This window comes from Aotus nancymaae, unplaced genomic scaffold (assembly GCF_030222135.1).
Source record: "Aotus nancymaae isolate 86718 unplaced genomic scaffold, 86718_ANA_hifiasm-v0.15.2.pri h1tg000011l, whole genome shotgun sequence".
Lineage (NCBI taxonomy): Eukaryota > Metazoa > Chordata > Mammalia > Primates > Aotidae > Aotus > Aotus nancymaae.
This window is the reverse complement of record NW_026988422.1, coordinates 45,327,468-45,350,800: the sequence shown is the minus strand read 5'-3', so window position 1 is coordinate 45,350,800 and position 23,333 is coordinate 45,327,468. Positions and strand designations below refer to the sequence as shown.

The 23,333-nt window shown below is 44.7% G+C and overlaps 1 protein-coding gene across 3 annotated transcripts in view; it reads right to left on the bottom strand.

Moving 5' to 3' along the window:
- Positions 1-23,333, bottom strand: part of PRKCH (protein kinase C eta) — a 237,209-nt gene that overhangs the window by 6,063 nt on the left and 207,813 nt on the right. For all 3 annotated transcript variants that reach the window (XM_064374909.1, XM_064374910.1, XM_064374911.1), the window contains 2 exons: positions 15,797-15,935; positions 14,926-15,114 (listed from right to left, as the gene is read on the bottom strand). In XM_064374909.1, coding sequence (XP_064230979.1) covers positions 14,926-15,114; positions 15,797-15,935 — 328 coding nt within the window. The remainder of the gene's footprint in view (positions 1-14,925; positions 15,115-15,796; positions 15,936-23,333) is intronic.

The following is a 23,333-nucleotide window of genomic DNA, read 5'->3' as shown; positions in this document are numbered from 1 at the left end:
GGCCAGTGACAGCCTCATGGAAGAGGCGGCATTTGACTAGACATAGGACAAACAGAATTAACATAGTAGTCACGAAGGAAGAAAATGTGCCTGAGGACACAGCCAGCACAAACGCAGAGGGCTACAAGTGCCTGGCACAGCCGGCATGCAGCGATGGCTGGTGGGATCCCTCAGAGGCGATGACAGCTACACGGCAATTGAGGGGAGGACTCCAGCCACAGTGTGATGAATACATCTTCAATGGAGAGGTAGCACCTGTGAGCAGTTAGGGGCTGAGACAATAGCTGAGAACACATGACAAGTTCAGCAACTAGGAGAGTTTCTAGCCAATCGGAAGGAAGAGTTGGAAGCACGTTCTAGAGGGTGGTGGATGAATGAACACAATCCACCAACCGCCTGGAATAGGAGGGAGTGAGCAGTGTCCAAGGTCACGGGGTCCTCCCTGGCTGCCTGATGGGGCAGTGGTATTGAGTCACAGAAGCAGGGAACAAAAGAGGGGCAAGAGGTTATTCTTTGTGGTATTAGTATTAATAGCAGTGTTAGTAGTAGTGGTAGTTTTGTTAGTGGAGCAAAGACAAGAACAGCTCACAGTCTGCCAAATCTGGGAGGCTGATGGGCTCAGTTTTGCTCTGTAGGCGTGTGGGCACCCACATGCAGATGAATTCTAGGGTAAATCTGGGGTGCAGGCCAGGGCTGGCCATCTAACACTCAGAGACGTTGACATTTGAGCGACCGCTGAAGCTGGGAGGGCAGGTTAGATTGTGGAAAGGGACAGAGACAGACTATAACTGAGACCAGCCCTAGGCCTCAGACCCATTTTATTTGGTCTACATGGTGCATTTTGAAATAATTTTAATTACTTCTCAAACATTTAAACACCAGGAAATGTCACATCACATAAAAAGTCAGGTTTTCCAACTTGTCGTGGAAAATGAGATATTCAGGAACACTGGGCCCACACTCCTCTTTCCTAGAAATGGCCTGGAGTTGAGCAGGGGCTGCTACTTGCCATGGGGCATCAGATCCCCAGTTGGCCACATGCCCAACCACTCCCTATCACCTCCCACCTGGCTGGCATCACTCACCAACTTTCATGGCTCCTGACCCCTGGCGTAGAGTGAGAAGCAGCCAGGGTGGCAGCTGGAGGAGCTCAACAAGAGGCCAGAGGATGAACACCATAACACAGAAACCAGGACCCGGAGGAGGAGGGTCTGGGGTGATGCTAACAGGGTAGAAGATTTGTTTGTTGTGGCGGGGGGCGGGTGGCCCTGCTACCATCACCCGCGTCCAGTGATGTGGAGATGAGGAGTTAAGGGAACACTTAACATTAGTCCCAGGCCTGAAATCTTTCACAGTTCACATTGGTGCAGGTATGTGGAGTTGGAGGTGAGTAGCTTGCCATCCTAAGGCTGTGCACAGGACTCTCCCTAAACACTCTGTTCCCACTGCTGTGAATGGTGACAGCACAATCCTTTTGCAGATAACTTCCATTATTTACTTATGTCCCTAAAGGGACCCAAATGGCAGTAAGTTAACAACTGTGCTGCTCAGAGCCATCACTTCCATCCACATCTAAGGTCACACTGAAAACTTGCCTCACCTCAGCTGACCTTCTCCCTGACTGAGGTCCAAGAGGGAAAGTCGGCCAAAGAGGAAAATAATGTGACTTCATGAAATATTCTGCACACATTTACTGAAGGAAGCAGAATGTTTTCTAGGGCCAAGAAAAGCACTTTACAAGCTGCAGAGAGTGAGTGAGGGGAGCAGGGTGGAAAATCTGCATTCTACCCCAAATGTAAGTCTCAAAGTGACCAGAGAGCAGGGGAAAGAGAAGTGTCAAGAACTCGGGGACTCATTTTGTGTTCCCCCTCCTGCTGAGGTCCTCATTCAGTGGAACTGAACTAGAGGATACTCAAGGAATCAGAGGCACACCTGGCCCTGAAAACGAGACACTTAACAGTATTCTTTCCCAGACTACAGAGGAGTTGTGACTGCAGGGGAAAGCAAGCAGGCATGCTCCCTCCTGAGGGTAGCTCTAAGGGGACACGTAAGGGATTTGGGCCAGGTTTGTAGAAGAATGTCCTGGGAGGCCTCCTGCAAGCCAGGGAAGGCTGAAAGAACTAGTATCTTCTCTGCCATGGAGGGCTAGTCAGGCTCTGGAGCATGACTACTTATGTTTGTATAATTCTTCCACCACTGAATTGCTGTGTGACCTTGGACAAATTTATTAACTTCTCTGGGCCTTAGATTTCTCAACTGTAAAATGAAGATTTTCCTATATTTCACAAAGTTGTGATGAGTCAATGAGAGAATCAACGTAAAGTGCCTGGCACAAAGAAAGCTCTCAAGAAATGATGGTATTAGTGAGTATCTTGTTGCTGTCCTAGGCTGGGCACAGGACTCTCCCTAAACACTCTGTTCCCACTGCTGTGAACAGTGACAGCATAATTCTTTTGCAGAAAACTTCCTTTATTTGCCTTTGTCCCTAATGGGACCCAAACTTGTAGGTCCATCCTGCTCTACTTAAAGGCAGGGGCACAGATAGAAAGCTGCTGAGAGACTAAACTCTGAGGTCAGCCTTGACCCTGATGCTCATCTGGCTCTCCCTGTTCCTCTATAGCCAGGAAAGAGAGGACAAGATCTCTTTCTGCCTTCACTTTCCTAGGCTCCAGCAGTGCAGTGGAAGGAACGGTCTTTGGAAAACAATTTTTCTTTTTCTTGATTTTTTTTTTTTTTTTTTTTGAGACAGGAACTTGCTATGTTGTTCAGGCTGGTCTCAAACTCTTAAGCTCAAGTAATCCTCTTCCTTCAGCCTCCTGAGTAGCTGGGATTATAGGCACATGCCAGCAAACCCTGTTTGGAAAACTTTTTTTTTTTTTTGACAGCAAACCTTTTCTAAGACAATCTTAAAATGAGAATACAAAAAACAGGAGTGCAATGGCGCACAATCTCGGCTCACTGCAACCTCCCCCTCCCGGGTTCAAGTGATTCTCTTGCCTCAGCCTCCCGAGTAGCTGGGATTACAGGTGTGTGCCACCACGCCCAGCTAATTTTTGTATTTTTAGTAGACACGGGGTTTCACCATGTTGGCCAGGATGATTTTGAACTCCCGACATCAAGTGATCTGCCCGCCTCAGCTTCCCAAAGTGCTGCGATTACAGGTGTGAGCCACCGTGCTAGGCCTACAAACAATAGGTTTTAATGTGTAATTGTAGCTACATTAACAACAGAACAGAGATACTAAATGCAGCAAGAGGGGTGCAGTGGAGCGATGTCTTTGCAAATCTGGTGTCAGGTACAGTGCTTATCACATCTTGTGGGCTGTGCTACACATGAGGCAGCTTCAATTTTGAGTTGTTGGATGTTCCAGATTACGGAGTTTAAACTAACCCTGTGTCATTATAAGTCTTGAGATAACTGGGCCTAAATGTCCTTTCAAATTCACTAAAATGTAAATAATGGCTATTAGTATTTTTTCTTCTTTCAAAATCTGGTTTCATAGGAAGAGAACAAGTTATATAAACAAAGCAATTAGTCTAATAAGATTTTCTTCCAGGAGCCAGAGAACACTGTATTTTCTACCTAATGGTTGGATTTGGCTGTTGGGCAAACAAAATGACCTTCTCTTTTCATTCAATTTCAGACCTTAAACAAAGGGCAGAGAGAGAGAGAGAGAGAGTTAGCAGCTAATGCTGGCAAGTTAGAAGGGAAGAAAACCATGCCACAGAACCTTCCTGCCAATACTCCAGAGCGATGCTCCTAAATGGGGAGAAGGCATTTTATGGCTCTAAAGAGAGTCCTGGGGAGAAAGAGCACAGGACACAGAATAGAGTATGGTTCACAGCCATGATGCCCAACCTTGCCATGGGCATAGAGCCTAATGGCGACCTGGGGCTGATGAGAAGCACGCCATGCATGGGTGTTGCAGGCACGTGTCCATATGAAGGATGCTGCTGGTGCATGCAGAGTGATCCAGTTACAAAGACCAATCTTCTCCTTTCATACCTCTCCTGCCAGCTGTTGGGGAGACACCCTGTGCTAGCAGAACCCTCCAGCTCAAAGCAGTGGTCATGCAGGGATGGGGCTGCACAGTATGGGAGAGACACCAGGCTTCGACCTGGCATTGATAGGAGAGGGCAGAGCAGACATTTAAACGTAAGATGGGGCTGATGACAGTCCACTGGGAGTGGGAGTGGGATGGGGCTTGGTAGGGTGAAAAGGACAGACAATAGATTTCCAGAATCACTCTGGGGAAACAAACTGTAATCTTCCCAAGTCCAGGTTCTTATACAGAATGGTGCTGCTATGGAACACTGGACAAGCCAAGAGAAGGTGAGGTGCTCTAGCCTGCTCAGATTGGATCTGGATGGAACGTGTTGGGCAGGGCTGGAACTAGCAACCTGCACACCGGTTTGAGAAGGCAGCAGCTGCAGGAGTAGAGAGAGTAGAGAATGATACAGTGTTATACAAGTCACAGCTTAAGAGGTGGTAGCCATCACTACTGCATATGTATGCTGCATACTCTTTTGTTGCACTAGGTATTAAGTGTTCCAAATTCATTGTATATAATCCTCACGGCAACTATGGTTATTATTCCCATTTTAAAGACTAGGAAACTGAGAAACAGACCCATCTGTCACCTGCCACAGTTTGGGAGTGCTAGAGTCAGGATTTGAACTCAGGTCTCCGCTCTCAGTCACTACGCTAGATCTCCTCTTGAGGCTACCAATCTTCTTATTTGGATTCTGGGTTAAGATACTTGGACTGACAGGTGAGGCAAATACACTACACAGTTTGCTTTATTTTCTCCTATTAAACGATACTCAGGACTTCACCTGATGAGAATTCACAGCACTCTGTGTGTTTCCTTATGTTGTACTTCCTTGCTGGCTCATGTGACATTCTTTTTCTTCTGATTCTAGGGAGGGAGAAGGGCTGAGAAGTACACACAGTGCAGGTGCTAAGAGAGGGGAGAGAAAAGTAACAGGCCTGAAAAAATCTGAGGCATTCTTCAGCCTGACCACCTGATTTTATTCAAACTACTGAGAGTCTTTATGCTGGAGAAGAAAAGATAGAAGGAAACTTAATATTTTCAAATACTTGAAGAGCTGTCAGCCAGAAGAGGGATTAGATGAGAAATAAGTTCAGGGAGAAGTAAGTTCAGGGAGTGGAAGTTAAAGGAAGCATATTTAAGTATATCATAAGAAAAATCAGAACACATGATGTGGTTGTAATACTCAATACGATTAAGTGATGAGAGGACTTCCTGGCAGGAACAGGAGTGTGTCACTGAAAACACCTGAAGCAGAGCCAGACCGGCCTGTCCAGCGTCAGGTGGGTGGCCACACCAGCAGCCTCCACAGTCTGTGCCCATGTCAAGGTACTCTTTTCTTTCTCTCTTTTTGCATTTATCACTAAAAACTCTGGGAGGAAAAAAAAAAAGCTGGCATTTTGAAGATTGTACTTCTCTCAGCTACAGATGCTCTGTTTTCTTTGAGTCTGAGATGGGCTTTTCTTTAGAAAAAAATAAAGTGAAATAAACTTGCTCAAGCTGATCTCCCTGAGTCAGTGATGGAGGAAGCGGGCATGCGGGTATATTTGAGAAGGCCGGTGGATCGGTGCCTTATCTGGCAGGTTATAACTGACCAGCATCAGAATACTCTGTAAGATATCTCCAGAGACACACCACACAGTGTACCTTATTTTCTCCTAATGAAATTTTCTCCTAATGATGGTAAATGCCCTGTACCATTCCTGCAGCGGGACGGGGACAGTGCTCGAATCCGTGGTGGGTTTGCTGGCTGTGTTTTTCATGCTGTCTGTGACTGGAATTCAGCAGCCTTTCATGAGCACACACTCAATTCCTTTCCAAGGCCCCCAACACCCCGCCTTTCCTGTGTTTTATGATCACTATTGCTTCTCTGTATCTTCACTCAGGTCATGGGACACTGTTGGTTACACATAGGTAAAGGTTAGAGGCGAGTCTCAGGGATGGAAACCCAAGGGCATGCAGCTGCGCCAATGCCTGTTGTTAGACAACATGGCTTTATTCCTGACAAACCAGTTTCAAGCAGCTGACAGGGCGGACTTCACTGCTCTCCAATGACTTCCCCGGGTTAAGAAAAAGCTGCTGCTACTCTCCATGCCCAAGCTATACTAACTACTTTTTCCAGGTACGATTCCTCAAATGTAGCTACTGAAGACAAGTGAGAGCTAAATAAAGATTCTTTACTGGGGACTACACGATGTCCTTTATTCTCTGATGAAACCGAGGCCAGTATCCTTTTTTTTTTTTTGAGATGGAGTCTTCCTCTGTCACCAGGCTGGAGTGCAGTGGAGTGATCTTGGCTCACTGCAACCTCCGCCTCCTGGGTTCAAGTGATTCTCCTGCCTCAGCCTGCCGAGTAGCTGGGACTAAAGGCGCGTGCAACCACGCCCAGCTGATTTTTGTATTTTTAGTAGAGACAGGGTTTCACTGTGTTGGCTAGGATAGTCTCCATCTCTTGACCTCGTGATCCGCCTACCTTGGCCTCCCAAAGTGCTGGGATTACAGGTGTGAGCCACATCACCCAGCCACCCTTCTTTATCCTGGATATGCATTATCTTTGACATCCAAACCAAATCTAATGATCAAAGGCCCAAAATTATTGACCTTTGATAGTTGGCAAGGACAAACAAAAACAACAAAGTCCACTACTTTTGTTTACAGTTTTTCTAACTTGAAACAAAAAGCTTTTCTGACCCACAGACACTGGTTAACAAATCTCCACACAGGAAGTTTCCATGGTCATTTTACAAAAGCTTTGACATCTTTATCTTCCTGGCAGAGATGGAGATAAATGAGACACGTAGCATGAGTACTCTTAAAAAGTAAAGAAAAAAAAAAAACCTTCACACTGTTATTTACAAATACAATGTTAGGACCTCCAACCTTAGGAAACTTACAATCTAATGAGGGAAAAAGAAGTAGAGAACAAGAACTTTAATAAAATTATATGATTTTAAAAGACCCAAATACAAAATCTCTGGCAAGAGCAGTGTTTTTCTGTTTCCTGCAGACACCAGCCTTGATCTGTGAGCAAATGGTTCATTTTCTGAAAAGTGTTAACCTCACTAGGGGTTTCTGAGAGGCCTGTGGGGCAGCTTCCTTTCCTCATGCAGGCATTCCAGTCTTGGCAACCGACTGCAGGCTGCATGTTAACCACTCCTCTTACTAAAGGATCTTTTGATAACTTTCTTTTGGATTTCCCCGTAACAGTGTTTGAAAAATCAGCCCTAATGATCTGGGTTGGATCCTCTGTGTTACTCAGGTCCCATTTTTCCCTCCTCTTCCCCAGCCTTCTCCTGGCTGACCACCTTTGGTGGCTTCCTTGAGCATTCCAGCCTCTCCCAGGAGGGGAGTAGGGAGATGGAGAGGAAGACAGTCAATGCTCCTGGAATTCACTGCCTGGTGACAGACGTGGGACACACTCAGGGCTAAAAGAGGGTCCCCGAATTCACTTTGGTTCTCCCTCCTTTGTGCACAGAGGCAAGCAGGATTCCTGCAGACAATGCTTGGATGATGGAATCTGAGAGGCTGGATGACAGAGAAACCCACACGCATACACACTTTAATTTCTACAAAGCTTAGGAACAAAAGCACTTTATAATCTCCTTCTGATGCCAAGTTTACAGTGCTTCCAGAGTCGACAAAGGTTACTTGGGAGAATGCACCCAGCTCCTTTCAGCACTTATTTACCCCAGCCAGCTGTGTGAGCTCAAAGACAAGCCTGCCGACTTCACTGAGTAGACCCTGAGCCACATGATTTCTCGCTGGAGATGATTAGCAAAGGAGCACTAACCTCTGAGACAAGGCATCAGCTTCCTCAGCTCTGGATTTGCCTGGGACTTCCCCAAGACTTTCTGGACCTAGACGAGGGCAAAACTTAGTGGAACCTCAGAAGCCCTAAGCAAACAATAGAAAATAGACTTTCTTTTGTCTCACTGTTATCAACATTTTGGGATAATTTAGTGCCAGCCTAAGATACCTGATGACATGGTGACACTAGGAAACGGGTAGTATATATTCCCAAACCAAGTAAAAAAACAATAAGAAATAACAGCTGGAATGCCTTTTATTTTTTCTTTACACAAATGTGTGCGTTGTCATAGGCCTTTTTTGTGTTAACTTCTGAGGATCCTGCCAGTCTGAATACTCCATTCTCTGCGAGTCGCAGGTGAGGCTGCTTTTAGGGCACACACATGTTAAGTATTGAACAGAAACATCTAAAGCAAAGATGAGAAGGCCAGAAACGGAAGCAAGAAAAACAGTCTTTCCAGTGTGCTTATTTGGGTGCACATAAAGTTACTGTTAGATGTGAGATTACTGGTTAATGATTTGGGAATTTCTTTTCAAGTAGAAATCCTGGGCTAAACACTGGTGTGTGTGCTCTACCCCTGAATCCACTGATTCTGAGTGTCATGGGAAATGTTCTCACAAGCAAGTCCTTTGTCCACTACCCACGTCTACGTGAAATGTTTGAACAGCTATACACAAAGAACTCACAAGTCCACAACCTTGGGGGTGTTGTGGGTGGAGAGGGCAGTGGTAAAGGTGATGACAGGGAGGGCCCCTGGGGACAGTAATGTTAGATTAGGGGTCAGAAAATGCTGGAGTCTGCCTTGCCAATCACATACTTTTAGAGGAATGCTGGACAGGACACACCCTCCCCAACCCCGCATGTAGGCAGTCACTGACATCATGCTGGATGGAGCCTTGAGGTCTTTAACATTTGTATCTCTGTGGCATGTAAGATAAATAGATGTCTGAACAGTTTCCCCAGATACAGAATAATAATACTACCTTCCATTTAAAAAAGTAACAGGGAATTCAACAAGCTTTCTCTCTTAAAGGAAAAAAAAGGCAGGCAAAATATCCAGTAGACACCAATTGTAGGAACAATTGAGAACATACAGTCCCAAAAAGGGATCATCAGAAAATCTTGATCTCAAGAAGCCATAGAAAGATGGCCCCTCACACTGAGATAGTAGAGAGAGGCACTGAGAAGGGCTGGCTTGGAGATCTCAGCTCTTACTGCCTCTCCGTGGGAAAGGGCAGATCCAGCTGGGTGGGAAAGGATCTCCCAGGGCCCCAAGGAGGCAGCATGGGGCAAAGTTCAACAATGAGGGTTCTCTCCTTCCTTGGTCTCTTTTCTATTAAAAATGCTTCTTTGGGGTACCCTTTGTTACTACCCTGGGGGTTGAAGGACACTTCTTGAGAAGGCATAAAAACTCTTCAGTGGCGCTGAAGAAATGAGTTGTGCTAAAACCACTGGTTAATTTTGTCTGTGGCAAAAAAATCATCAGGGTGACACAGACTCCCGGGTCAGGAACCTGAGACTGTCACTTGGATTTAAGAGATGTGGCCGGATCCACAGGCAGGAGCTTGTATGTGGCTCACATCATTTGCTCTTTCTGTATATTTGTGTTGTAAACTATTTCCATTTATTTGTGAAGATGGAGATCACTTTTTCTATACAGGCTAGAAATGTTTCTTCATACACACACGCTGAGCTTGTTTGTATAAGACATTCATTTATATGGTGGGTTTTAAAAACTTTTCCATTGTGGACATTTTAGAAGACAGTAATACAGACCCTCACGTACTCATCACGCAGCCTTGATGGTTTCTGACACACACCCAATCTTGTTTCATCTGTTCCTCCCCACAGCTCCTGGATTATTTTGAAAGAAATCCCAGAATTCATTTCATCAGCAAATACTTCAGTCTATTGATTCACTCTTTATACAATAGCCAGGGTGATCTTTTACATGTGATGTAGTGATTGTATCACTCATGCTTGCTTGGAATTCTTCAAAGACTTAACGCTGGCACTTTGGATAGTCCAGACTCCTACGTGTGGCCAAGGATGTTCTTCGGGCTCTCACTGTTTCCTCCGACTCCTCCTCTGCAGTTCCCCTCGCCCCACCCCTTTGCTTATTACACCCCAGCCAGCCTGCCATTGAGCTACTCAAATGCACTGCTCCTTTCTGAAGACCTTTGCACACTTTCAAGCCTAATTTCTCTCCAGCCCTTATTAAATGTCATCTCCTCCAGTAGGCCTCCTTTGGTGGCCCAGGTCAGGTTAGATCTGCCTGCTAAATGCTTTCAAAGAAAGTTGGATTTTTATTGTTCTCATTAAATTGTAAATACATAGTTAATGTACAATTGCTCTTTAAAGTTTCTTTCTCCTTCCCCACCCCAGTGGACTGTAAATCCCACAAGAGCAGGATCGTGTTTTCCTTGCTCATCACTGGATCCCTGGCACCTCGCACAGAACGTGAGCACTGCAGAACCAATGCCTGCTAAGCACATATGTGCTGATATAAGCCAATTAAATAAATAAACAGATCAATATCTATTTGGCCATTTATACCCCACCTATGTGTCTTTGGTCAAGATTTAAAAGCTCCTGGAAAAACAAGAATACAATTTCCTTAGGAATAAATGCCTATCACAGCCTTGTGTAAAATTAAGCACTTAATGACCTTGATGATATTGTTGAATTGTTCAAGGAGAAGATGAGGATAATGACACCTCTAAGTGTGTTGTGAAATTACTACTCAAAAGTTAGCAATACTAATCACTTATTCTTGTATTGTGCATTCCACTTGGAAAATGCTTTCATGTATATTGCCTTATTTGAAGTGGGTACTGTAGGTGTTATCACACCTTTACAGACTGAAAACCAGAGGCAGAAGTCAAATGAGGTCTAGGGTGTGTTCTTTCCATTCTAATATGTAAAGTCCCTTCAGCTCTCTGGGCCTCAGTTTCCTATCTGTAAACCAGAGATTTGGACAAAATATTTTTAAACTATTTCCAGCTCTACAATTCTGTGTTTATGGTCACAAAGCTTCTCATGGTCACAAAGTTCTATAAAATTAAGGGCAAAGACAAATAATTACAGTTCCAAACTCAGCACTCATGATTTCTCTACTGTTTTTAGAACGATGCAAAACACCATCCAATGGATTCAACTGTTCACATTAGGAACTCTTGAAGTCACCGAGCTCCCAGAATGCCTCATCTTAGGTGGTCACAAAATTCTGGAAGAAGGCGTCAAGTCAATATTGGTAAAGAACACGGTATACCTTGATCTGGCCCTGTGCAACCAAATGAATGCTTGTTCAGAGTGCATGTACCACATCTTATTTATCTATTCATCTGTTGAGGGATGCTTGGGTTGCTTCCACTTTTGAGCTATTGTAAGTAATGCTGCTATGAACATGGGTGTCCAAATATCTATTAGAGTTTCCACTTTCAATTCTTTTGGGCAAATGTCTGGAAGTAGAAGTGCTAGATCATATGGTAATTCTGTTTAATTTTTTGAAGAACGTCCCACCATACCATTATCCACACCATTTTCATCCTCATCAGCAGTGCACAAAGACCCCAATTGATTTAAGTAACATGTCAAATGGCCTTTGATGGGTCACAATTTCTCAGTGCTTCATGATTTCCTCATCTATAAAATGAGGGGGTTGGAATGGACAATCTCTAAGTTTTCTTCTGGTAGTAAAATAATTATATTGGCCTAATTAAATCAAATTGCAATTAGAGCCAGAAAGCAGGCTGAGTGGTTTGCATAGCACATCTTGCTCTCTTGAACGCTCCTTCCTGATATGACAAAGTAATACTTTTTCAGAGATAAGAGCAGAGTCTAAAAAAATCATTTCATGCATGCAGCTCGCGGCGTTAACAGTACAGGACACTTCCTGGGCACGTACCCTGTGCCAAACACTGCTTCAGGCACCCACACATGTTATCTCGTGCCAACCACACAGCAGCCCTGTAGGTTGGATACCCTACCTGCTGATGCATGGAAGAATTATGCCATTTGCCCAAGGAAATGGAGAGAAAACTGAGGCATGCAAGAATTATGCCATTTGCCCAAGGTCACACGGCCTATTAGTCAAAGAGCCAAGATCTGCCCCAAACAGCTCTGCTCTGGAGGCAGGTTCTCAACCAACCCCATTCTGATGCCTTTCCCTCCTCAGTGTCTCTCCTCAAGTCTTGAGTGCTCTGAACACTTCTTTCTTCTCTTTGATCACATTTCTATTTAAATGTGTTAGTCCCCTGCAAAGACTAGCTGAATGTTCTCATCTATACCACTTAAGCTTCTTGTTTTTAGGCATAGAGAGTAAAATGTGCAAAAAAAAAAAAAAAAAAAATCCCCAGAAATCCTCTTAGTGAATTTTTTTAAGTAATTTTATCTGACAACATTCAAGTGTTTTTCAGAAAATTACATTGAAGGTATACGCCTTGAAGGAGGAAGAAACAGAATGCTTATTATGTGACCAGGAAGTTTACCTACATTATTTCACGTAATCCGAATAATCACCCTATGGTATGGATTTTACTACCTGTATTTTACAAGCAAGGACACTGAGATTCAGAGAGGCACAGAGGCTCACCAAGGTCACTCAACTGGAAGGTAACAGGGCTGGGAGGCAGGCCTGGCACTGTGAGCCCAGAGCCCCTGCTCTTTCCTATGTGGGAGGCACCCTGAGAGAGCGTCGAGTGTCATTCAGGAAAATGAGTGCTAGACACATGGTATGTAACAATCGCAGCTGCTGCCTCCATCCAGCAGAGCAGCTGGCATGAGAACGGAGCTGAAATAAAGAGAAGCGAAGGGACTCGCAGCTTCCCAAAAGCGAGCCTGCAAGGAGAGAGAACAACTCAGTCTCCACTGGATGCGAGTCTCCTTAGGCACCAGAGGCTGTTTCCTCCATAGAGGAAAGACCATGGAGGCGATTACTGGACAATATATGTGCTTGTTACAAAAACTATTCATATTTACATAAAAGAGACAGCTTGAAGTAAGTGAGCCTATCTGGTTAAAAAGAAACAGCCTTAAAAATTCCATATGAATATTAACCTTGCTAGTACTTGTCCTAAGTTCTAGGATAAAGGGATGATACCTAGTTTCAGATTTAGTTGGAAAGAACTCTCTCAAGAGGACTCTGAAACACTAGAATGAGGCTGAAGACTTCTAAAAATGTAAAGACAAAGAATAAGGAATGTCCAACTCAAATGGTGATGTGACCTCTTAAGAGTCCTACTAGACCTAGATTCAAAAGGTATAGGTATTTATCAGAGAAACGCTGATCTGGATTGCTAATCCAGCATTTATATTAGAGAATATAAAAATTTCCTGAGGCGTGAATTGACTTTAATTTCCTACACTACTTGGTATCAAGCCTAGTGACCTTTATACACCAATGCTGACCACAGGCATTTCTTTATGGCTTGAAATAGTATTTTCATTTCAAGCCATAAAGAATTAAGAACTCTGGGGTCCTTCCTCTAAATATTAGAACTACTAAATCAGGTACAGTAATTGAACTAAATATGTGCAGCATGGAAAACCATTAGTATGATGAAGCCTGGCATGCTGTGGGAATCTCAAAACGCCAGGTTCTGGGCCGCGGAAGTAGGAAGGTGATCATGCAAAGTCTGCCTCCGTCTGCAGCAAGGTGAGGCTGTGTTATCGCAGTTTATGTTATCAAAATTGGCTGCAGCCAACCTAGGTGAGTACGTTTCCCTTCAGGAAGTTAAGAAACTTCATGGCACAAATCCACGAAGACAAGTCCTTCTCTATGACTCTTTTTTTTCCATAAAATTATAAAAGCCCATAGTTACGATTTCCTCGGTCTAAAATTTCTACTAATATAACAAATGAGCTGTTCTTACAAAAACATGTGAGATCGGAGATATTTGGTAGAATCCCAAAGTACTGTCCTTTTATTTCTGTGAGATTAGTGCTTTCTTAATTTCAGGAGGGCGCTGGCACCTCAGCTTGAGAATCGAGTGATGAGTTATGATTCACTTTGGTAATGTTTGCCTCAGAAGGATTTCTGTGATTATTTCCCTTTTAGTATTGTGGAGAATTCTCAGGGACAGTCAAGCCTTCAGCCCCAGTGCCTAGTGACCCACATACAAAATGTCCTTGAAATGGCACTGATTATAGGGCTAGAGGTTTCTAAAGACAAACAAGTCTTTCAACAAGATAGCAAATATTTCTCATATTTAGCTTTTGTCTAAAGTTACTGGAAGGGTGTAACTCAAGGATGGTAATTCTCATGCCATAGATACTATCCAACAGAATACAGATTGTTCTGATTTCTGCCTCCTCGAAAAGCTGATCTATTATTTGTCTTTGTATCTCCTCTGCATATAGTAGGTGAAAATACATTATTCTGGAACTCAACTAATGTGGTTACAGAACTGACCCAAATTACATGTACTTTATTTTCAACATAAAGGTGTCCAATCCATATTTTTTCCTCAATTCAAAAGAAGGCGTCCAGCACAGTGCCTTAAATGCACACACAGAAAGACTTTCTCAACATGACCCATTACAACGTTGCCAGGGCAGCCTGGGCGTGGCACCTGGCTTGCATAAGGATGACAAGGAGGCAAAAGAGATCTGCAGAGGTTTGGAAAACTCCTCTCCCAGCCCTAAGAGAAAGGCCCCTTCATCCTGCTCCTTGGACATGCCAACAGAAACACAATTGATATAATAACAGGCTGGGAATGGCATTCACTTGACCCAAAACTCTGGTGTAGCCTGACTGTATGAAGGGGAAACATTACCTCCCTTCAGCTAAAGTTATAAAGTGCTAGAAATACTTGTTATTTGGCCAACAAAGTTATCAAGGGCTATCGAAATTGGCCCCAAAATAACTATTGCATAAGACAGGGTCTATTGCATAAGAGAGAGTAACAGCTTGAGAAAACTCCAGTTCTTTGATTCTTTAGATTAGAAGACAAATTTTAGTTAGAGCTGGTGGTTTACTGGTGGAAGATATTGAAAAGACGCAAGAGGCACATAGAACAAGCTGGTTTGCAATAGATCAGAAGCTGGCTGGGTAAGCCAAACTTACAGATTTTAGGATCCCTGTGGCATCTTCGTGGAGCCAGGTAGGGTAGACCACCTCGTCATTCAGTATGGCCTCAAAGAGGTCATCTTCGTTCTCTGCCTCAAAGGGCGCATGACCACAGAGCATCTCATAGAGCAACACGCCCATTGCCCACCAGTCTACTGCAGGCCCGTACAGCATTTCCTGGAGGATCTGTGCAAAGGGGGCAGTGTGAGAAGGTGCTTCATACATCGGATTAACAAATGTGTTCTTCATAACTAGGGAAATTGTGCATTAGGAAATATCAGATTTTTTTTACAAAGTCTCCTGTGCTGGCATGCATATTTCATTCCATTTCAACAGAGTGGTCTGTTTTCCCTGAGGTCAACTCAGAGATGCTTTCTCATCTAAGTGAGCAAACATTTATGGCCAGATTGGGTCACAGTGATGGGCTCGTGCAGATCTCAGACAGAACGGTTCTGGAAATATATGTGTGGAAATAAAAGGAGACTGGGTTCACTCACTCATATGGGAAGATTTCAACGATTCAAGAGCCTTTCTTTAGTTCTGCTAAATGATGCTGGAATTAAATCACTAAGTAGAGACAAAGAGGAAAATAAATAGCCATGAGTGGCACATACTTTGTCTTCATTTAGGGCTAAAGCCCAAAGCAACTGCAAAGTTTACAAAAACATTTTTTTTAACTCAAATTCTTATTAGAGGGACTTAGGCCATTTTCAGCCATCATTCACCCAGTGAGCCATAAATGAGTCTGGAGGTGTCGGCTTTCAACACTGCCCACAAAGCTGCAGCACAGAAAAGCAGCCAGTGGCATTTCTGGTCAGAGGTACTGGAGAGCTCAGATTTCACAGCTGTATCAAGCAGCTGCACTCACCTCTGGAGCGATATAGTCTGGCGTGCCACAGAATGTGGCCGTGGTGACACCATTGCAAATTCCCTCCTTGCACATTCCAAAGTCTGCCAGTTTACAGTGACCCTCGTGGTCCAACAAGACGTTGTCCAGTTTCAGATCTCTGAAAGATACAAAGAGTAGCACGAGATAGGGCAGCCAGACCCTGAACCACCCACCTCTCAGGATGTGCACTCAGATCACAGTGGCCACGTGCGGCCACGTGAGCTTCCTGCACACACTTCAAAAGGAACAAACTTCTCTGTGCTATCTGGATGAATTTAGATCAAGTCTCAGAACTCGCCTCATGGCCCCAAGATGATGCGTCCACAAGAATGGGCCAACCACAGGAAAATGAAGGCTGGTTTTTAAAAACTGAGGGCAGAATGTGGCTTTTCTGGGCTTTCCACTGACCTTGTACTCAGGCTCTCCCCTATCCTCCACTCTAGCACTCATCTCTACCCATTAGAGTCAGAGTGAACACCCATAGGGGAGGTGGCCACTGTATGCTGGTGGTGGTGAATGGCACTAGGAGCACAGCTAATCTTCATCTGCAAGGAACTCACAGTATAATGGGAGACAAATACATGGTAGGCTAGAAGCTCCATGACAGCAGGGATTGTGTTTATGTGGTTCACCATTATTCCTGGCATAGTGTACTTAAGAAATACTTGTCAGCTGGGTGCCTGAAATCCCAACACTTTGGGAGGCTGAGGCAGGCAGATTGCTCGAGCTCAGGAGTTTGAGACTAGCGTGGGCAACATGGTGAAATCCCATCTCTACAGAAAATACAAAACAAAAACTAGTGGGGCATGTAGTCCCGCCTACTTGGGAGGCTGAGGTAGGAGGATCGCTTGAGCCCAGGAGTCTGAGGCTACAGTGAGCTGAGAGTGCACCGCTGCACTCCAGCCTGGGCGACAGGTGAGACCCTGTCTCAAAAAACAAAAGAGAAGAAAGAAATACTTGGGTTTTTGTTTGTTTTTTGTGTGTGTAAAACAAATAGACATATATTTTATATTTAGACAGATACACACACATTTATGGACAGGATAGACAGGGAGGAGAAACACACCAACTGCTGTATGGTCCTGATGGCATGACGAAGGTATGAACCAAGTGCTATGGCAGAAATATAAGACAGAACAATTCCTTCCAGGGGGAGGAGAAAGAGATGGCCTCACAGCAGAAGCAGAAATTGAGCTGGGTCTGAAAGCATGAGTCAGAGTCTCCTAAGCAGAGAAGGGGGAGTGAGAAGGCCTCCATGGGCAGGCGGATGGAGCGGGGGCACAGCAGCAAGCCCAGTGGTGTAGTTGTGCAGGTGGGCTCAGAGAACCCTGGGTATGGTGGAAGAGGCTGAGGGACAGGCAGCAGAGGACACAGGAGCGCTGGGACCAGGAAAAAATCTCAGGGCTACAGAGGAAAGTTAAGTCCTTCAAACCATGAAGGGTCCTGAGTGCCACACTACGGAATTTTGATTTTTAGATATCAGGCAAAAGGAACTTACTGACTCTCCCTAATTAAGGGAGTAACAGATTCCTGTCTGGACAAGAAAAGATCACCGTGGGGAAGCTGAAACCATCCAGGGAAGAGATGTTAAGACCTGAACCAAGAAGGTGATGAATGGAATGGAAAATAAAGAGTCAGTTAGGGGAAAGGATGCAGGGCTTCAGTGAAAGCAAAATCAGTAATAAGCCTTGATAACCACTTAGAAATGGACAGAGAGAAGCAGCAGAAATGATGGCTCCTGGGTTTCTGTCTGAAATCCAGTAGGTTCATGGAGATGTTAACCAGGAAAAGGAAATCCAGAGTGAGAACAGGGTTTGTTTGTGGGTACCCCAGGTGCACAAGAAGCCTAGTAGATTACGGAGGCTCCAGTCCAAAGCATTTTCCATCCCTTCTCCAATCCCTTAGAGCAAATTCAAGTGAAGGAAGTGAATATTCAACAGTAGGATTGTTTGGTAAAGCGTCCTCAAGGTCGGTCAGGAACGTGGCCGACTGATAAAGCTGTCTGTAAATAAAAGGCAGTGCTCTCCTACAACAGCCTGCTTCCCAGCACAGGCACCTGGTTCTCCTGTCACCACCCATAGCCCAGGGCACTGTTATAGAGGGAGGGTGGCATTGTCAGCCTCACAGGCACAGTCTAGACGGGACAGAGCTGCAGCTTGACCTTTCTGGTGAGACATTTACACTTTGATTTTTAAAGGAACAATATGCTCAGAGGCAACCCACAGGGGCTGATCAGTGATGAAGAGGCTGCAGGTCGTGCGGGGGATGCTAGGTGGCCTGGAGCTTTGTGGTTAACTGCTATCGTGGGAGGCTGCCATGGCCTTGGGCTGCCTGGAGCTCCCCCTCCTCGCTCCTCGGGGTGGCATCTTCACAATGGCTGCAGCTGACTGCTCTTTCTGGAATGTCACATTCACTGTGGGTTGTGTCAGGGTTCTATTTTCCTGCTTCAGTGTGAGAATCAAGCTCTGTTGGCCTGCATGGCCCAGGGAAAAAGGCTGGTCTCTGTCCAGCCTGGATCACATTGCTGGCTTGGAGGAGGTCGGTGATGACAGAACTGGCGTGACTGGTTTCCACAGCATGTCCTGTGAGTTGATATGGCCTGGCCATGCAGGTCTTACAAAGAGTGGCCACTAGAAAACGCCAGGAATAGAAACCAAGTCCAGTATTTCAGGAATCCCCAGTAAGTGTGGTTAAAGCAGCAAAGCTTTCATGGCACAGATCAATGGAACACAGAACAGACTTCTCTGCTCTGAGCAGCAGCTTCCCCGGGTGTCAGGGGCATAAGGCGAAGGCATGCTGAGTACCTGTGCATCCACTTCAGTGAAGCAAGCTGTCTGTGTCTCTAACCCAAACCCAGCCCTGGCTCCAAATCAGCCCTTCTCCATGCAGAATCCCACATCCTATATAAGTGACAGTTTTCAGTGGGCTGATGTATGCAAGCTGCTTCCTCCCCTGGGCCCACCACACACACACAGTATGAGCACAGCCAATTTAACCTACAGGAGGCTGCAATCGTAGCAGCACAGGTCCGGAGCAGGGGTGAGGATAATCCTGTCCAGTAAGGGAGGCCACCACTCTCAGTTGTTCTTCTACAAATTTTTCTGACTTGGGAAGTGCTATAAGGCCTGGCTGCCTGGCTCCTCTGGGACCATAGCATACAGTAATGAGGTGCATGGCTGAGGTTAGATACACTAGTCTGCAGCCCCAGGAGAGAGCACGGCCCAGGGGACAAAGCCCGTGAGCCTAGCTTTATCAACACTGTGTCCTAGCCTGACAGGCCAGGCCTGTGTGGACCTGAGCCCAGAACACTCTCACTCACATTTCCAAACAAGGTCACTGAGTTTCTGAATTTTCCCGAAGCCATTATGCCTGCTGAGGTCTTGGAAAGGATCTTCTTGGGCAACAGAAACAAGTGCTAACAGAAACCCACAACGGTCTCAAGAGTTGATCCGCAGTTGCTTAAGAGCTTGTGACTAACGTCCCAGGTAAGAGGCCTGACTGCTTATTACTCAGCTGCTATCATGGGCAGCAGGAATCCTGCGGGGAGAGAAAGTTCTGGGCCATCGGTTTTGTCAGTCAATTATGACAATCAGCTCTGCATAGGGAAGTCTTGGAATGCAGCTCTCAGAAGACACAACTGGGCAACACAAGGATGTGACTCATCCTGGTCACAGGATGCCCAAGGCCACAAAGGCAGGTTATATACTTTAATCCTGATTTCAATCTAATTTTAGGCATTCTCAGAACTGTATGAGAGGAAAGGAACTGTATGAAAGGAAACGCCATGGCTGTTCTCACACCAGGTGCTATTAACAAGACAGATCACGCAAATTGGGATCCCAAGAGGGTTCAATTAAGACTATAATGTAATTCCAGGCTACCGGTTCTGCCCTCAGCCCAAGTATCTCATATCTTCTCTATGAAGTCTGTCCTGATGTCCCCAGACAGTCATAGCAATATCAACTTTGCTCCTAGGGTGCCCAAGTTTATACTTCTACGATAGCACACCCCGCACCGTATTCCCGAAGGCTCTGTGCACCTGTCTTCCTTCTCAGCAGCTCCAGCATGGACCTCGCAGGAGGTGCTGACCGAAAGGAAAACAGAAGCATTTCAGATGGACCCCAGTGGAGCTGCCCTGGCCATCTCGGAGCCTGTCTTATTTTTAGGGGACAAACGAACACTCCATAAACTTTGCTCCAAAGTACTTAAACTTATAAAAAGCTACAGGTTTTACCCCTTAGAGACAGACTCCAGAGGGAAAAGAAGAAATCTGAAATCAACATTTAAATTCTTCCTTTTGGTGAAGCTGGAGAAAGGAAAGTGGTTTAGAAGGGGCAATTACTAAACGAGGACCAAGCAGAACACTTATGCTTGTGCTGGCTTGAATCCAAATGCAAGAGCAGAATATGGAGAGGGTGACTCAAACAAACCCAAAGACTACAGAGCCATTTGCAGTCATGGTCAGCTTCCACTCTAAAGGGAAATCATGGCTTTTTTTTTTTTTTTTTAAAGCAAAAGAAGTCACCCTAAGCCTCCTGACTTTAGTTTGAAATATGCAGAGGTCAGTTTTTGGCTTAGGAGTGTCTCAGCTTCCTATGCCAACATATAACTCAGCAGCTAAACCTAACAAGACTATACAATGAAAATTACAAGTTCGTACAGGGCAGAAGCTCAAATCCTAAAATGCCAAAATCACAATTACCAGCTCGCCATTCATTAGCTCATTGAGCACCGGTATTTAATAGGTACAGCTTTTGTCATGCAAGCATAGAAGGGCAGAAAGAGTTATTTTATCCTCTGTGCTTGCCTGAAAGCTACATTGTTCTTGCTGGGTAATCAGGGTTACTTAAAATGCCCACAGTAGTTTCAGAGAGAATTCCCAAGTGGTTGAAGACAAAGGAGATTTAGAAATTGGATTTATTTTGTTTCCACCGTAAGCTATCCTGAGAGTAATAAAACAGATTGACGAGTCTTACTGCTTAGATCACTAGAATCACTCTTCCAAAAGAAAGAAAGGAAAGCGAGTTGAGAGCTGGCTCCTTGAACAAGAATGAATCTAGGAGGCTATTTATATTAAGTATTTTTAACATATTTTTCAACTTGTATCATGGGAAATTTTCAAAATAGACAAACGTACGGAGAATGACACAACTCCCATACCGATCACACAGCCTCGGCGGCTGCCAGTGCACACCCCAACGTGTTCCCTCTCTACGTCGACTCCCTCCCTCCCTGATCCATCTTTTATCAGATTATTTTGAAGCAAATCCAAGACGTGAACTGTCTCATCTGTAAACATTTTAATATCTGAATCTAAGAGATAATTCTTGAATAAAGTACAACTTTGATGCCAGTTATCATAAAATACACAATTTATGATTGTCAGTATACTGCTATTTGTCTGTTGCTCATCTGGGCGTGGTTTGTGTCTGTCTGTCCAGGAAACCTGGAAAAAAGCTTTTGCGAATAATAAGAGTAACAGTGTCGTCAGTGGCTAACATATACTGAATGTTAATCAAACGTTAAGTGCTTTATCCATGTATCTTATTTCATTCTCAAAATAACCCTATGAAGTAGGCTGTACTCCAAGATCATATAGCTAGACGGGGGTTAAATCAGGACTCAAATTCACTTCTGCTCACCTCCAAGGCCCAGGCTTGTGACCTACTACACCAGGCCCAATCCCTTCTATGTAGTGGTGTCACCGGTCAGTCCTCCTGATAGATTGTTTCCCGAAAGGACTTCACTAACTGAAGCAAGAACTATCTGAGAGAATAAACAAACATCTTAAGATGGCACTATGATAGAGGGATGTTTTATGCATATTACTATGAAATTCATAATCAAAATACTGCAAAGCAAGGGTGTTTTGTTTTGTTTTGTTTTGTTTTGCTTTGCATAAAGAAAGAGTCAATAGATTTTACACAGTACTTGAGGACACAGGAATAGGGGAGTGCACAGCAAATCTCTCAAGTGGTCAAATGTGCAGATCATTTGCCGCTTTCCCCTGAGGAGGAGGAAGTAGCGTGTAGGCAAGTGTGAAAAGGGAGCATCTGCCAAGAGAGGGAATGTGGATTATGATCTTTATTTCAGAATAAAACTCTTAGGACTGGCTTGTGTTTTGCGTGTCTGGGTTTATACTCAAATTGTTTTCAAAGCAAGACTGATTGTATGAAATTGGTAAAAGACCTTTGAAAAGTCACTGAATAGTAAAAGCCTAAAATTTGGTTTCACTGTGAGTTAGACAGTAGTGCCATTCATGCATCACCTGACACGAGATATCCATCCCTTCACCCACCCAACAATTCTTTGAGCATCATCCATGAGCCTGGCTATATGCCAAGATCTCGGGACACAATAGTAAGCAGAAGGGGCACCATCTCTACCCACAAGGGGGTTAATGTCTGGTGGGAGAGGCAGACAGATCATTATACAACTAAATTTACAATTATCAGCTGTGATGAATGCAATGAGGAGAAAACATGGGAATAGATCATGGGAAGGCCTGATCTAACACTGGGGGAAGATTTCCCAGCAAAGTGACATTTGAATTGAGCTGAGAAGATTATTAACCAAGTGAAGAGATAGAAAGGAGGGAAAGTGAGGGTAAAGAGAATTTCAGGTGGAAGGAACAGAGGTGAGGGGGTTTAGTCAAGAAATGAAGCCTAGTGTGGCTGGAGTCCTGGGTAGGGAGAGGAGGGAGCATGAAGGAGACAGGAGAGAGTAGGGACCAGATGAGGCAGGGACCAGGGAGGATTTCAGTCTTTAGCCCATAGAAAAGTCTGACTCAGGAGAAGGATGGCATTAGATTTTCGGTTTTACAAGACACCAGCTACTACATGAATAACAGATCAGAGGGGCTGAGAGTGAACCTGAGATCGTATGGGAAGCTATTAGAGTATCCAGGAGATAAATGATGGTGGCCTGGTATAGGGAGGGTGGGAAGGTAAAGAGAACCAGATGTATCAAGAACTATTGGGGAAAAGCAGTGGGATTTAGTAATGGAAGGATGTAGGGGATAGAGAAGGAGGTATCAGCAGGTTCTGAATCACAAAATTTATTTTGGACAGATTGAGCTACTTTTTTAGACATACAAGTGGAGATACTTAATAGGCAACTGGATACATATGGCTAGAAGTCAAGGGAAGGCTGAATCGGAGCTATATTTTGAGAGTCATTACCTGGGTGTGGATGAGTTCACCCTGGGAGAAGGAATGGAATGAGGAGACAGCCTGGGACTGAGCCTCGCGAAGAGGATCTCCTGAGGCCAAGATCCCTGGTCTTTTTTACACTGACACTACAAAAAACTAGTGACAAATTATACTCAGAGTAGGGCAGCAGAGCTGTGTGGTCAGAGAGTGGAGCCCAAATCTTCTGCCTCCATGTGGGTCCAGGTAAGCTTTAAAAAGATTAAGGCTGGGCACAGTGGTTTATGCCTGAATCCCAGCACTTTGGGAGGCTGAAGCAGGAGGATCACTTGAGCCTAGGAGGTCAAGCCTGCAGTGAGCTGTGATCA